We start from the raw sequence: 17,193 nt of genomic DNA on the forward strand, positions 1-17,193 counted from the left end.
TCCTCTTTCCTAATTTCAATCCCTTTGATTTCTTTTTCTTTCCTAATGGCTCTAGTTAAAACTTCCAGGACTATATTGAACAGCAATGGCAAGAGTGGGCATCCTTGTCTGGTTCCAGATCGCAGTGGGAATGCTTCCAACTTTTCCCCATTGAATCGACACTGGCTGTGGGTTTGTCATAAATTGCCTTGATTGTGTTGAGGAATGTTCCTTCTATAACCAATTTGCTTAGAGTTTTAATCATGAAATGGTGTTGTATTTTATCAAATGCTTTCCCTGCATCTACTGAGATAATAATATGGTTTTTGTTCTTCAGTTTTTAAATTGATGTATTTCATTTATTTTCTGTCTGGTTGATCTGTCCATTGCTGAAAGTAGGGTATTGAAGTCCCCCATTAGTACTGTATTGGAGTCTATATCTCCCTTTAGATCCATTAACATTTCTTTTAGATAGCCAGGTGCCCTATAATTAGGTGCATATATAATAGTCATTTATTTCTGTTGATCTGATCCTTTAATCATCATATAGTGTCCTTCTTTGTCTCGTTGAATAGTTTTTGTGTTAAAGTCTATTTTGTCTGGTATTAGGATGGCTACACTAGCTATTTTTGGTTTCTGTTAGCATGGATGATCTTTCTACCTCCTTTCACTTTTAGTCTGCTTGCACCCTTATTGGTAAGATGTGTTTGTTGTAGGCAGCAAATAGATGGGTTTTCTTTTTTAATCCATTCAGCCAGTCTATGTCTTTTAATTAGAGAGTTGAAACCACTTACATTTAGGGTAACTATTGTTAAGTACTGACTTTGCCCTGCCATATTTTCGTTAATAATCCTAATTTTGTACTTTGGACTTCCTTTGTACTTTAACTGGGTCATCTTCCATTTCATCTTCTTTTGTAGTTTGTTCCTATTTCTGTATTTCTGTGTGTAGCACATCCTTGAGCATGTTTTGTAGGGCTGGGTGGATATTTAAAAATTCTTTCAATTTATGTTTGTTGTGGAAGATCTTTATTTCTCTTTCATTCATAAATGAAAGCTTTGCAGGGTACAGTATTCTGGGTAGACATTTTTTTCTCTTGGGACTTGAAATATATTTTGCCATTCTCTCCTTGCCTGTAGGGTTTCTGATGAGAGTCTGCAGTGAGTATAATTGGGGTTCCTCTGAATGTAATTTGGTATTTCTCTCCTACACATTTTAAGATTTTTTCTTTACATTTTACTGTGGAGAATTTTACTACAATGTGTCATGGTAAAGCTCTTTTCTGGTCATATCTATTGGGAGTTCTGTGTACTTCCTGTACTTGAATGTCTTTCTTTGTTTCTTTCTCCAGATTGGGGAAGTTCTCTGTTATTATTTCATTAAGAAGGCCTTCTAATCCTTTCTCTCTCTCCACACTTTCCAGAACTCCTAGGATCTGTATGTTGGGTCATTTGGTATTATCTTGTAGATCTCCAACAGTGTTTTTTTAGTTTTCTACTTTCTTCTTCTTTCTTTTGGTCTCACTGTAATATTTTCAGAAATTTGTCTTTTAGTTCAGATATTCTTTCTTCTATTTCACCTATTCTGTTTTTGAGGCTTTCTGCTGCATTTTTTATTTGATCTATTGAATTCTTCATTTCTTTCTTATTGGTTGATTGACAGGCAGAATTAGACAGTGAGAGAGAGAGAGAGAGAAAGGTCTTCCTTCCATTGGTTCACCCCCCAAATGGCTGCTACGGCCAGAGCTGTGCCGATCTGAAGCCAGGAACCAGGTGCTTCCTCCTCATCTCCCATGCAGGTGCAGGGACCCAAGCACTTGGGCCATTCTCCACAGCAGAGAGCTGGACTGGAAGAGGAGCAACTAGGACAGAATCCGGCACGCCAACAGGGACTAGAACCTGAGGTGCCGGCACCGCAGGTGGAGGATTAGCCTAGTGAGCCATGGTGCCGGCCTGAATCCTTCATTTCTAGTATTTCATTCTGACTTCCATTTAATATCTCAATTTCTTGGGAGAACTTCTCATTTAGATCATGAATTTGCTTCTGATTGCTTCTACATAATCTGATGGTTAATTTTCTGAATTCAATTTCTGGCATATCTTTGATCTCTTCATCTTCACCTTCTATTATTGAAGTGTTGTAGTGTTCCTTTGGGGGCTCATAGTGTCTTCCTTATCCCTATTTAGGGTATTTCCATTGTTTTTGGCATTTGTGGATTTTCTCTTTCTTGTTTGCTTTTTTCTTTAATTTGTGTGTTTGCTATTTAGTGGGATGTGTATAATTTCAGTGAGTTTCAAGAGGTGTATGCTGGGTGTAGCCTGGGTGCTCTGTTCAGTATTTTAGGGTGGAGGGAGTATTCAATGCAAGGCCCCTGTGGGGCTTTGTAGTTTTCCTCTGGTTTTTTTTCTACTTTTTTTTTTCTTTTTTTTTTTTCTTTTTTTTGGTTAGAGAAGGCTGTTCACTTCTGTTGGTGTGATCCGCCCTTTTCCTCATAGTTGAGGGATGCCCTAGTGTTAGTCTCTGGTGTGTTCAGGATTATATCACCCTGCTTAATGAACTGCACTTCTAATATGTGATGATTTTCTTATGGTGAGGTTTCCCTCTGTTATGAGCTGCCACGGGTGTGTGTATTGCAAGTGGAAGCACAGAGCCCCGTTTACTGGAGCCCAGCTCACCTCTCAATGGTGGATGGAATGTGCTTGAGTTTTTGATATCCAGGACTTCTTGTTGGACAGCTTGTGTGGCGGGGAAGAAATTCTTCTGAAATGTTATGATTCTCGTTCCCGGGTGGGGGGTGTGGTGATGTGGCCCCTGCTATTGAAGGTTGTGTTCAGGAGAGTCAAAAGTGGCAGTTCCCTGCTTACATTCAAAAATATAAACAAAAAAAAAATGGCTTCTCCTAGCTGGCTGCAGGTCTGGGTGAGGCAAGGAGGGGTGGGGGATGGGCAGGGGCTGCCCAACCTTTCTATTCATTCCTCTATATCTTCTGTTTTTCCCTGTGTGGAACTTCAAAAGCAATTTACCAAGCTCTCCCTCCAGCTGCTCTTTGCAGCTCCATGGACCTGCGATTTCCCATCTCATCTGGTCTGCTGGGGGCTGGTGCTGACCTCCCCAGTCCAACCCTCTCCTGCTTCCCTTTCTTATTGCTCCTTTGGCATGGACCTGCCCAGTCTCTGTTGCTCTCCTGGTCTTCCTGTCACAAATTTCCCACAGCTCTATCTCCGAAGTGCATCTTCTCCCCTTTTTAACTGTCTGTTTTGCCCCGCGTGACTCAGATCATCTTGTCGCTATACCACCATCTTGGGACCCCCCCACTAACATTATATTTATGCTTAGTGCATTTATTCAAATATTTATTCATTTCATGACATTGCCAGGTGGGTTTTAGGTGCTAGGCAGGTAAGAGGAGAAGGATGCAGCCCTCTCTCTAATTACATGCTGATCTAGAGAGGTGAGGCACTGTGAGTATCAACACCATCAACACTAGCTAATATCACATGACTCACCAGATGTCACTTATTTTAAGCTGATAATTTTTCATGGCCCACGAATGATGACTAACAAACCAATAGATGTAAAATGATGGAGCCAGGCCAGGGAGTAGAGAACAGCACTTTACTAAATAAATTTGGTGGAAAGGATACATAGTGAGAGATTGTTCCCTACTGTCCCGATAGTGCAAAGGCAGGCAACAAAACCAGTCTGACAGGTTCAAACCCCAGAAGCACAGCCTATGTCCTGCCTATAACCCCTTTGGCATGGGGAAAGCTTTTATCTTATTTACTTACTTTTATTTTAATTAATTAATTTTAGAAGTGAAGAGAGGGACAGAGTTGAGACAAAGAGAGACAGTTCCCTTCCATTGGTTCACTCCCCAGATGCAGAGGCATGGGCTGGGCTGGGACTGAAGCTGGGAGCCAAGACCTCAATCCAGGTTCCTCACATAGGTGGCAGGAACCCAATTACCTGAGCCACTGCCTCCCAGGATCTGCATTATCAGGAAACTGGAATCAGGAGCCAGAGCTGGGTATCGAACCCAGGTACTCCAATATTGGACGTGGGCATATTAATGCAGTTAATCCAATGAGCTAAATGCCCAACACAGGAGGGGAGGGCAAGTTTACTGACTCTTCTGCATGTTTCTCCAAATGTCAGAAGTGTTAGCAAGATCATTGTAACTAGAGGATCATTGCAAGGATTCCTGAGATTGATGAAGGACAGCTTTATGTACACTGAGAAATGGTTATGACTCAATAATAACTGGCAACTACTGTTGGCAATTTCACAAACACAATGAAATAAAATGTCATGATGATATTTATGTTGGGTCTTCAGTAAGTTCATGGGAAATGTGTATTAAAAAAACTAGATGTGGTTTGCAAATTTTTGGTCCCCAAATAAACATGTTTTAATTCCATTTTTCCACAAACTTTTTGAAGTCTCTTCATAAAACCCCACGGATACAGCAAAAAAAATGTAATTATCTTGCTTTCTTGTGAGTTGACTTGAAGTGAGTCTACAATCTAGTGAGAAGATGGTGAGAAAGGGACATTCCAGGAAAAAAGTAGAATTTGTACAAGTGCGTAGATGCTGTTCATGGCACATTCAGAGGCCAGCCTGCAGGTGAGCAGCTGAAATACCTTGTCATTTACTTAAGTGTGGGCCTTGATTAGCTCCTCCAAAGGATGGGGAGTCCTCAGTGAAATCCAACTGTACTCATGTGAGGGTTAAAAGTGTGTTTCAGTGAAGATGAAGAGTCTTTTGAGGCTTAATTTTAATTTCACACCTTCTTCATAATGGTGGGACTTAATGGATGCTGCAAAAAAAAATAACTGCTTTTCTGGAAAAATGAGTGCTCAGCCAGCTCTGGGACAAGTTTCTCCCACAACCTCCAAGGGTGCACCTTGTTCCCAGCTTCCGAGACCCTAGTCAGAAAGCCTCCAGCAGAATCCTGCAACACAGGACTGTTCTATTTTTACCCCTCCCTGCAGAAGTCCACCTGGTTCATCAGAGCCTTTGTGTTTTCCTTTTGCACGGTTACTGCACACAACCTGGATGTACACAGCTCTTTCAGGAGGCCCAACTTTCTGCTAAGACTTCCCAGATCCCCAAATCCTCGTAAGAAGAGAGTCAGGGCTCCCGGCAGCAAAACGAGTGACACCTACACTCCACTGTCCTTCCAATGGTGTGGACACTTCTCTTCAGCCAGTCCTCCTGCTTCAGGTCCACCCACCCAGCAACTGCTGACAGGGTCTTTACAAAGCATGGCTCTTATTGCTTCTGAAACCCTCAATCCCTCCTTCCTGTATGATAAACAGATCTTCAATTCCTTTGTGTGCCATTAAGGAATTTGAAAAACGGCTCTCATGTACCCTCCCAAATTCATTTTTCACTGTCTCTAATGTTATGGAGCAAAAGACCACTTCTGCTATAAAGCTGTCCCTTCAGTCCCTTAAACAGAACTACCTCTTCCCCACGCTACAGTGTTTGGATGAGGGCGTGGTATATGGCGGGTGCTAAATAAATATTAATCCTTACAATGCATGGTGCAGGCTTTGGCATGCATGATCCCACTTAACCCTCCTAACAGCCTTCAGGTTGTTCTGAAACTGAAGCTCCAAAGCTCAAGCCAACAGAGTGAGCAACAGAATTCAGACCTATCAACCCCATGCCTGCAGTCCCTACTCTACCCTGGACTCCCAGGACATTAGCTATTACTCCAAGCTGAGTTTGGTGCATGTATCTATTTCTGTAAGACTCTGAGCCTTGTAAGGGCCCAGGCCTAATCCATTCATCTCAGAGCTCCAGGTGTCACCTTTCCTGGAGAAGGGGCTCAAGCTTAATGAGAGCCACCTCAAACGAAACGCATTTCTACCATGTGACACTACGAACTCAACCTCCATCATATCTTACATACATACGCATCACTTCCCATTCACACAAACTTCCAAGCACTCATTTATATGTTGGACATAGGTTTGGTGACGTTAGGTGATGTAAACAAGGATCCACAGGAGATAGTGGTGAGGCCAGGCAATAAGATGGTTGTGACTTCCAGCCAACAAGGAACCACTCATCCTCAGCACCACAGAACCACCCAAAGGAGCTCCAGACAGACTGTCACTTTCCCTTCAGTAGAGACATCCTGCTAACCCCAGGACACAGACTCTGGTCACTAGCCTCCCCTGTGGACAGCAGACATACCATACCCTCACTTCTGCCCTGGGGCTGTTAGCTGGCCAGGCTCAGCGTGAGCAGACACCAGGAAATATATTTTGCAGGATGTAACCACCTGTAACTATTGGGGGGAAATGCCAAGGTCCTCGACACTTCACCCACTTACTGTGCTCACCCAAACCCTCTCCTGGAGCACAGCAGGCCCTCAACAAATGCTCTGCAGTGGAAGCATGATGACAGGTCTCATAGCCTCCCAAATAGAAGTGTCTCCTTGATCTTCAGTGGCTGCTTCCCAGCAAGGAGCTCAATCAAGGTGTGGAGCAGTGAATGTCCAAGCTTCCCAGCAAAGCATTGTGTGCCAGGTCCCTCAGCCCTCAGCTCAGAGTCTGGGTGCAGACGCAGAGCAGCTCCCTGTACCCTTCACACCCTTGCCTCCTGCCATGTGCTCCAATGCTAATGGCCTGTAGGAGTCCCCTCCATCAAAACCCAGCACTGCCCAAGACCCACCCCTGTGCAATGCCACCTTTTCTCTCTTAGAAAACCTGTCCCCTTGTCCACTGCCCCCCCAACAAACACTGTTTATTTCTGGGTAGTTCTTTTCTGTTTCTGCATTGCACTGTAATTATTTGCAACAGATCTGTCTTCTCTATCCATGGAGGTCAGTGTCTGAAACAGCCCCAGCACCAAGTGGACTGAGTGGAAGTCAGGCGATGGTCTCTGATTACAGCAGCTCATGGCCAGACCACATAGCTCAGATTCGGGCCTCTCACTTCCTTCTCACTGGCCTAAGCAGTGAGTGGCATAATTAGTGAGGATTCGAGTATCCCTGTGTGCATTTCAGATCTCAGCACTGAGTAGCCACACAGTAAAAGGAAAATGAGGAAGTCCCAAGCCTGAAATTCCATGTTGCAAGAATCTATCCCTAGCACAGCAGACTCATACTAGAATGGCAAAAGCCCTAAACAGCACTCTGGCCTTAGAATCAGCCCTTAAGGCATTTGTATCTGGCTAAAAAGCCCATGAGAGTTTTGTAGGCATTGAAAGCCAAAACACTGTGGCAAAAAAAAAAAAAATGACCTAAATGAAAGATCTCTGTGAGTGAGATCCCAGTGGAGAGAATGGGCCATCAAAGAAGGCAGTACCTTTCTCTGAAGGGAGGAGAGAACTTCCACTTTGACTATGACCTTGTCTAAATAAGATCAGAGTTGGTGAACTCAAGAGGCTTCCATAGCCTTGGCAGCGCATGACAAGAGCCTCAGGTGATTACTGATGTCATAAATAAGAGTGTCAATTGTTAAATCAATGAGAGTCACTGTGCACCTGCTCCCCATGTAGGACCTCTGCCCTTAATGTGAATTAATGAGAATGCCCTTATGAGAATTAATGGTAAAACTAGTACTCAAACAGTACTTTATACTTTGTGTGTCTCTGTGGGTGCAGTCTGTTGAAATTTTTACTTAGTGTATACTAAGTTGATCTTCTGTATATAAAGATAATTGAAAATGAATCATGATGAAGAATGGGATGTGAGAGGGAATGGGAGATGGGATGGTTGTGGGTGGGAGGGAGGTTATAGGAGGAAAAGCCACTATAATCCAAAAAGTTGTACTTTGGAAATTTATATTTATTAAATAAAAGTTGAAAAGAAAAAAAAATCTATCCCTAAACATCTCACTGTGGGCAACTTTTTGCCCACTGCACATGTGGCATCTTGACATGATCTGATGTACATATGGGGCCACACAAGGAACATGTATGAAGAAGGCTCAGCACAGCACACAGCACCAGCTGTTGTTAGCCCTGTCTGTCTTTCAATGTATGGAATTCATAACATCTCAGCGATGCATGGGGCCCTGGAGATGTTCTGGGACATTTCACGTGGGGCAGAGGCAAAAGACCATGGAGGCCGACCTTTGGACTTTGACCTGACAGCATCTTGGACACAACAGCAGTGTCCTCAACTGGGATCACTGAAACCCTCTGCAGGCAGGCACACCAGCACTCCTCCTTGAGAGACGAAGATTCTGGTGCTCAGGGACATTAGGGGACTTCTAAATCAGGGACAATTTGCCAAAAGTGAAGCCACACGTGCAATCGGAGCCCTCCCAGTATGAACCAGAGTTTGCAGGTATTCAGCCACCAATGCCCCCCCCCTCTTTTTTTTTGACAGGCAGAGTTAGACAGTGAGAGAGAGAGAGAGAGAGAGAGAGAGAAAGGTCTTCCTTTCGTTGGTTCACTCCCCAAATGGCCGCAACAGCCGCTGCGCTGATCTGAAGCCAGGAGCCAGGTGCTTCCTCCTGGTCTCCCATGCGGGTGCAGAGCCCAAGCACTTGGGCCATCCTCCACTGCACTCCCAGGCCACAGCAGAGAGCTGGACTGGAAGAGGAGCAACCAGGACAGAATCCAGCACCCCAACTGGGACTAGAACCCGGTGTGCTGGCACCACAGGCGGAGGATTAGCCTAGTGAGCCGTGGCACCAGCCAAACAATGCCCTCTTGATACCTGATGCCCTCCCCAGTTCTCCCGTTCCATTCCATGAGGTGCAGAGACTAAAGCTGCAGCCCCGGACAAGCTCTTCCAGCCTCTCCCTCACACCTGGGATGAGAGGCAGCCCCCACCTGTGTCAGAGATGGAAGGTCATCCCTCTCTCTGTCAGAGATGCTTCTAACTTCATACCTGATCAGGGGCTGCTGCAGAGCCACCAGGGCAGCGTGGATGGTCACCGAGATCACCGACAGGTGGAAGTAGTCGAACATGACTGGGACCTGGTGGTGCAGGCCTCTCCGGGGGTGGAAGTGCAGGCCAAGTGTGCGGCTGCTGATCATTGGGGCCCCAGCCACGTCCCTCAGCCTGGAAGGCAAGTGGATGAGCTCATGTGAGTGACAGTCAGCTGTCCCTGCTGTCATCCAACAAGTGTGTATACTATAGCTTTTCCACAGGCAAGCACTAGGCATGCACTGTCCTACTTAATCCTGCAAACAGTCTGCCAGGTAGAAATCGTTTTGCCCATGATTGGCAGATAAAGGAACCAAGGCTCAGAGAGGGGGAGAACTCACTAGATGTCACACAGCTGTTAAGTGGCAGATCTGAGAGTCATGTACCCATGTCACAAACACCAAACTAACATGGCAGGGATGAGCCAGTTGCCTGGGCTCCTTCCAAGGCTCCTCTCAATCCTGGTCATCTTTTCATCCATCTCTTTTTATTTCCTCCACAGGTGCCCAACACTGTACTTACAGTGATGCCCACCCTAGAAAGCCTTGTTTTCCACCAGAGCCCTACCTCCCACGGACAGGGACTGCAGCTGGCTAGTTCTTTCTATTGCCAACACCTAGCCTGGTATCTGGCATTCCACAGGAGGTGGTCAAATGTGCACACCTTAAAATGAGCCACTGACCACATGAGCAGCTCCAAAGTGCAGCTGTTCAGTCGTCTGTGGCCACTTTTCTCAATGATTCCCCCAGCCCAGCGTCAGCACTCCTCAACGGTACCTGTCTGATCCTTAAAAGATAAAGCAGCTGGCGGCCCATGTGCAGCTCTGGTTATACAAATGGGATGACTCAGGGGAGCCCCAGCACTCATCTCAAGCTCTGAAAACCAATCACTCAGGCTCTGCGGGTTTGTCTGAACCAGAGCACGTGAAACCTGGCTAGAGCGTCTTCTAAAGGTAGTTCAGAGAGGTGTTCCACCTGCCTGGACGGAGAGAGGAAGGTGAAGAGAGCAGCCTGCAAAGACCCAACTCGGTAGGTTCTGCTTCCTTGAAATTCTTGTTACCGGTGGGCAACTGAATGCCAAGTAAAGCAGTCAAAGAGGCTACTGGGGTCCAGCATGACTCCAACACAGACTGCAGGCACCAGCCTCCTCTCCAATGGGAAGAAACCCTCCCCAGTGATGGGCTGGGAGAGATGACTCTCCCCCATGACTCTGGAGAAGTTGTTAACACTTGCATGCATGTGAACCTCCGACAACAACTGTCTGAAGCCTCACTATGAATTCAGCATGGTGCTGCTCCTCTTAATCTGCATTTCCCAGTACTGTTCCATTTATAGAAGAAGTAGTAAAGGCAGCATGATTAATTAACCAGTTCAGAGTCCCAAGGCAAAACTGGACTGCAGACCAGCTTGTTCTGTTTCCAGGTGGTTCTGAGTTACTGCTCACAATCACCTGGCATCCAATCAGACACAAGCTCCTATCACCTGCAGAGATTCCCTTAGGGCTTGAACAATAACAGGTTCAACACATTTCAGGGTTGCAAAGGTGTCTAACTGCTATCCAGAATTTAAGCCACACCAACAGGAGTAAAGACATAAGAAAGAGGGAGGTGATGGCTCTTTTCAGCTCTGAAATGGACAGAATCAACTCCTGGAGATAAAACTCAGTTCCTGGGGATGTGTCTCAATTTAGAAAAGACAGAGATAAGCTTGGTAGCATGAAGAGGAGAATGCCCAGGTTCTTATAAAGGAAATAAAACAAACAGAAAACAGAGACAAGGAGAGGGAGAGGGAGAGGGAGGAGAGGGAGAGAACACCCTGGGATTGAATCTGCAGATAAAGCCATCACATAAAGGACTTTCCTTATCGGAACTGTCACTCAGTCTGAGACTTTTCTGGGTGGCAGCAAAGCATACAATTGAGGTCAACTGAGGGAGTACACATTGCTCCCCAAAGTAAAGAAGCATGTTCTGGTGGCTGGAGCTCTTCAGGAACAACCTGGGACATGATGAGGAGAGTAGCTCCCTGTTCCCGTGCGAGCAGGCGCTCAGACGCCTTTACGGAGCACCACGTTCCAGGGGGGGTGTTGCCCGAGAGCAGGGCTGCTCAAGCTCATTCACACTGACTGTGGGCACCGGAAGAGACATGGTCTGCTGGGAGCAAGGGCTGTCCTGTGCACTGTAAGATGTTCACAGCCTGTCTGGATATCAGTAATGCTCCCCCCAAATATCTCTGGGCACCACCAAATGTCCTAAGTGCAGAATCATTCACCTGCATTGAGAGCCACTGGAGGGAAGGCATCGCAAGAGCCTTCCACGCCTGATCCCTGCTGCCTGCCTCTCTGTGTTGTGCCCACCCTGGCCTGCATGGTGTTACACAAGCCCGCCGACTCAGTCTCGCTTCGGAGCATAATGTCTACCCCCAGGATTTGCTGCAGATGCCTTATCATCCTTAAACCTAATTTATGAAAATGAAAAAATATGACTTTTCCAATCTTCCCCAGCCTCTGGCTTCCTGTTCGTCTTAGCTAATCTTATACTTTATGAAACCACTATGCTCTGATTATTATTAAGTGCTTTGTATTACAGGGAGGAAGCAGCACATTAAAGCCTGGCCCCGCTTGCACCTAGAAAGCTGTAAAGAGGGAGAAGAGACTTGTGATGCAGGTCACGTGCTGGGCCTATTCCATTGTCTCTCACAGCGATTGTAACAGAGTTAACAGGTATGCATTCTGTATGGACGCCAGTTTTATAAATGAGGCTCTGAAGTGCAGAACAGGGCAGTCTTGATGGATATGTCAGAGTGGATGAGAACAGAGCCAGAGATGCTGAATCGCATGCACTTTGCCTGCACCCATCTCCTGTATAAAGGCTGTCCATTTACTACTCTTGCTGGAGAGAAGGTCTCATTTACTGCGTCACCTATGGCTTATCATTGAAGGCCTTTGGTGGGCTAGTTGGAGAATTACTGGTAGGCCAGGTTTGGAATCAACCACAGGGCTCTCTGGTCATCTAGAAAGGAACTATGGATGAAGATCTCTGAAGGAAGATGGACGGGAGATGGGGAGGGGAGGGTTACTGGGGGACTGAATGATAGAAATCCCAGACAGCTGCGGGGGACATCTGAGAGCATCGGAGTCAGGGATGTCACTGCTGAGTTCAGAGGCTAGGAGGAAGATCTGCCTCTTTCACAGCCTTGGAGTTCATTGTGGTACTACAACAAGTCCTGGACATATTGCAAGAGAACAGGATTTCTCAAGCACCAAGGGGAAGCAGATATGCTGAGAGGAGCAGATGGGCTCAGACAAAGACAAGGTGAGGAACCTGGGAGGCTGAGTCAGACACAGTGCCTGGACCTCACACAGGTCTGCCAGCCCAGGATCTGGCAGAGTTAGCTTGGCATCCACAGGTGTCCATTCCTAATACCAGACACAGGTGGGTCCCTGACACCTCTGAAGAAGCCCATCCTTGCTTCCAGTTCCCTCTGGTACAACTTCCCACATTGTGAAAATTCCCATAACCAATAGACGGATTCAGGAACGGGGCAAAGAAGAACATCCCGCGAGGGATTTTGAACCATGATGGGATGGGAGGACCTGCTTCCCAGCATTAGCTCATCGGCCTCCTGGGCCCCTTCTCCAAAGGAAAGGAGCGAGTACTTGTTGAAGAGGCTGTCGAGAGGAGACATGAGGACCACTTTAATTTGCAGAGTGGTCAGAGCGTGCTGAGAGACTGCTCACAGGACAGAAGGGAAAGGAGTTTTCTCTCCCTTCTCTTTAGCTAAAGCAGGAGGGTCTGCCCGTGAGCTTTCTCGGCATGCCCTACAACTGCAGAACACAGGTGCTGGCCCAGCCGTGTCCTACCTTGGGACCGAGGCTATGGGTGGCAGGACTGGCACAAGGGAGAGAGGGCGGCCTTGGGCACATGGTTCCTTGCAAATGTGGGATGCAGTTAACGCACCTGTGCGTGGGTTCATGGGAGAAGTATCTGCCCCCAAGAGCCTCCTGCAGGGAGTGAGGCACCCAGCCACACAGGCTTGACTGTGTCAGAGGCATTGCCACAGGACGGGGCCACGTGGGGGCATGAGGAGGGCTGCCCACGGGGCTTTCTCCAGGGAATTTGCAAGAACCTTGGGAGGAAGATGGGATGGGAGATGGGGAGGGGTGTGTGATTGGGGGACAGAATGATAGAAATCTCAGACAGTGAGGGGTATTTCTGCATCTTTATAAGGGAACTCGAACCAATCATGGAAAACACAATTTACAAGACAAATTTATCGTGGTGCAGAATGTTTTGAAATCCATGATTAGTTTTTTCCATAACGTTCATTTTCTATGATCTTTTTCAAGACCCCTTGTGGCAAACACAGGCCCACCTCACAAGGGAACCAATCAAATACAACTTGTTCCTGCCTCCATTGCCCCCTCCTCATAACCACAATGAGGACAAGGGTGGGGGCAGAAATATCAGGGCCCTCTACCACATACCATTTCAGAACTGGGGGTTTCCTACCCTGAGAAAGCTTGGCTCTGGGAGCAGAGCAGAACAGGGAGACAATGGAAAAAAGTTAGAAACTGGATGAGAGTTTATAGGGTTTTGATATTATGCTCAACTGGGCTTCTTCATTCCTTTATTACCTGAAAGGCTGAGAGTTAAGGCCGCAGTAGGATGAAGAGGACCACAGGGCAAACCCAAAGCAAGTTAGCATATGAAAGAAGAGAGCAACCTCCCGCGTATTTAATCAGCGGGCCTTGCATAAATGGACTTTCCATTTTCAGAGCTTCGAAAGAGAACGTCAGATATTTAGTACAAAGTGCAAAATTCTGGCAGAATCCTTTGATTCAAAAGAGGACCTTGAAGCTTGTAACCTCGCAGGGTCGCACATGCAAAACCCTCAAAGAGTGCTGCATTGGAAATCTATGCCGGTGTCAGGCGGGAGGAAGCCAAGAACTCCGGAGTTTTCTAAGAATAATCGAGCTGCATTATAGTTGGAATGTGCCCATTGATGTTCCTGTATTAGAAACTTAATCCCCAAAGCAAGCGTTGACAGGTGGAGGTCATAGGTCGTGAGGGTTCTGCCTCCGTGGACAGATCTACGTTGTTATCTCAGAGTGGGGATTGTACAGAATGAGTCTGGCCCGTGCCCCCCATCCTTCCACTTTCCTGCATGAGGAAATGTGGCAAGACAGCCCTCGCCACATGTGCGCCCCTCAATCCAGGACTTCCCAGTCTGAGGACACAGCATGTAAGACATAAGTCCCTGCTACTTCTAAACTGCTCAGTCTTGGGCATTTCACTACAGCCACGCCAAGGGACTCAGAAGCTACCTGACTAAAGCGCACACATATTGGGAAGGATCACATCTACATTCTTATTGCATTTCCCTGCTCAGCTGTGACTACAGCAGGGCACTGTAGCTTACGGAGAACTGGATTCCTGAGAGGTATTCTGAGGCCCTGGCCAGGAGGACGCCCCAGGAGTGGGAAGTGGGGGAGGGGACCTCCTGCTCCCACAGTCCAAGGGTTTCCATGACACTCACTGTTGCTCACTGTCTGTGAAGTGCAAGTCCACCTTGAGCTGGAAATCGACTTCACTCAGCGCATCCTCTACCTGCAAGAGAGATAAAACCCAAGGCATTTAATGAGTCAAATCTTGTCCAAATGAAATGTTTAGCTGGTCTATTTCACAAAGAAGAGAAACAGAATTTCACTACAAGAGTAATGCCTTTGGCTCTTAGTCCTATCATTATGTTCAATTGTGAACAGAAATTGATCACCGGGACTAGAGAGATGGCCTTGGTACATGCCACCTTGATGGGATTGAATTGGAATCCCCTGGTATGTTTCTAACTCTACCGTTTGAGGTAAGTCAGCTTTGTCTGCAAATACTAGCTGATAGAATAAAAAAGGGCGAGAACGATCCAACATGGGAAGTGAGATACACAGCAGACCCATAGAATGGCAGATGTCCTAAACAGCACTCTGGCCTCAGAATCAGCCCTTAAGGCATGCGGATCCGGCTGAAAAGCCCATGAGAGTATTTCAGGCATGGAAAGCCAAGACACTCTGGAGAAAAAAAAAACAAAACAACAAAAAAAAAAAAACAAAAAAAAAAAAACTAAATGAAAGATCTCCGCGAGTGAGATCCCAGTGGAAAGAATGGGTCATCAAAGAAGGAGGTACCTTTCTCTGAAGGGAGGAGAGAACTTCCACTTTGACCATGGCCTTGTCTAAATATGATCAGAGTCGGTGAACTCAGGGGGCTTCCATAGCCTTGGCAGCTCATGACAAGAGCCTAGGGTGATTACTGATGCCATAAATAAGAGTGTCAATTTGTTAAGTGAACAACAGGAGTCACTGTGCACTTACTCCTCATGTAGGATCTTTGTCCTTAGTGTGCTGTACATTGAGATTTAATGCTATAACTAGTACTCAAACAGTATTTTTCACTTCATGTTTCTGTGTGGGACCAAACTGTTGAAATCTTTACTTAATGTATGCTAAACTGATCTTCAGTATATAAAGAGAATCGAAAATGAATCTTGATGTGAATGGAAGGGGAGAGGGAGTGGAAAGGGGAGGGTTGCGGATGGGAGGGACGTTATGGGGGGGAAGCCATTGTAATCCATAAGCTGTACTTTGGAAATTTATATTCATTAAATAAAAGTTAGAAAAAAAACAGTAATGCCACTTATACTTAAGCAGAATTTCCACGTGTGCTCCCTGGAACTCTGGAGGTACAGGTTATATCTGAGAACATGACATGGAAAACGGAAGGAAGGAATTTACAGAGCCAGTTTGGGAAGAGCTATTTTGCAGGAAATGTTTAAGCTTCCTTTTGGAGGGACTCTGAGGACTTCATTTCCTAAACAGATTAGATCTGGAGTCAAAGTTGGGGCAAGAACAAATTGTTCCAATGCCGTGGCAGAACCCTGCTCTGCTGGTGAAGGGTAGAGGCAGAGAGAGTTAACACGGACCCTCAGGCAGGTGCACAAGGTGGGGCTGACACTCAGGAAAGCCAAGAAATTCCCCCTGCAGGCTCAGCCCCCAGGCCAGCAGCCTTCAGTTGTGTCCTGAGATCCACTTATGCCTGAAGAACTGTTAGCATGCCATGTTCTATCTGCGGCTACATTCAACCTCAGATCTAACAAAACCCCAAAACTCTGTTTCTCACATACACCTAAAGATGGTACCCCGGTTCTTCTTTTCCTCTATCACCCCAGTCTCCAGGGGGAGTGGCTTGCTAAACACCAGATTGCACCAGCACCTCCCACAGCTGGACCGTGCAGTATCAGTCCTGTAGCCTTGTGACAGGACTTGGCTGTGTGACAGGATCCCACTCCCAGGATGGACACAGACCTCCTCTTCCATCTCAGCATTTCACACTTCCTATTCCAATTGTTTGTTTATAACCTGGAAGCTCTGAGCTGAGTATTTTCTGTAGATGCATTTCGTCTAGTCCCTACAGGATCTTTAAAAATGCATTGAACAATAGCAACATTTAGAATTCAGGCAATTTCACATTTGTATTTCAGGTTTCCAGCTTCTGGGAAAATAAACCCTGGATCTAAGAATGCGGGGCTGGCAGCTGTCAGCACTGTCTGGATAGGGCAATTACTCCTTCATGTACCAGGAGTTCACCACATTCACCAGCACTGCCCATCTGGCCTAGCGATACCCCTGCTCTTTTCTAGCCTGCTGTCCCCATAATCTGCGCATCCTTAAGGGAGAAACTGCTTTTCCTTCCTCTGCACAGATCCAGGAAGAGACTGACACCTGCTACGCGGCAAGAATCAATGCATCTCCGAGGAACAATCAAGCTCTTCCTCTGTCCCCATCTTTCCTGGTTTTTACTTCTCTGCAAGGATAAGCCACTCCTGCAGTGATGGAAATCTAGTCTACATAGGCTCCCTGGAAACATCTCTCTGGTTAGGCATAATTTAGGCAGAGACATATGGATGGAATTTATCTTTAGGTACCTGGGGTTTAAAACTTGTTGTAAAAATGTGTTTAAAAGTTAACATTTGGCTGAGTCCACCTGCTATAAATAACTTCCTCTTCTAGCTTTGTTTTGCATAATCACAAACCTCACTTCATACACACAAGGAAAGCAATGCAGCCTCTTGCCTCCAGTTCCTGGGAAGTGAGACTGGCAAAGGAAGTCCTCCCAGGGAGCACAGAGTATCTGGGTAATGAGGATTCACCTGCAGCCCCCAGCGTGCACTTGTTGTAGCTCCCTCGGAGCTGGGAGAGCAATTGCTAGCCTGGATAAGGTGTGGCTAGATGGGGGCTGGCTGGGACTTCACCAGTGTCTGCATACATCTTCC

General features: G+C 46.5%; 1 protein-coding gene across 4 annotated transcripts in view; it reads right to left on the reverse strand.

Moving 5' to 3' along the window:
- The window catches only part of FAM135B (family with sequence similarity 135 member B), a 369,646-nt gene that overhangs the window by 109,038 nt on the left and 243,415 nt on the right, over positions 1 to 17,193 (reverse strand). For all 4 annotated transcript variants that reach the window (XM_070075533.2, XM_070075534.2, XM_089335756.1 and 1 more), the window contains exons 5-6: positions 14,407 to 14,477; positions 8,834 to 9,007 (exon numbers count right to left, since the gene is read on the reverse strand). In XM_070075533.2, the coding sequence (XP_069931634.2) occupies positions 8,834 to 9,007; positions 14,407 to 14,477 (245 nt within the window). The remainder of the gene's footprint in view (positions 1 to 8,833; positions 9,008 to 14,406; positions 14,478 to 17,193) is intronic.

Source organism: Oryctolagus cuniculus, chromosome 6 (assembly GCF_051225735.1).
Source record: "Oryctolagus cuniculus isolate XC-2025 breed Fujian yellow rabbit chromosome 6, ASM5122573v1, whole genome shotgun sequence".
Taxonomy (NCBI): Eukaryota; Metazoa; Chordata; class Mammalia; order Lagomorpha; family Leporidae; genus Oryctolagus; species Oryctolagus cuniculus.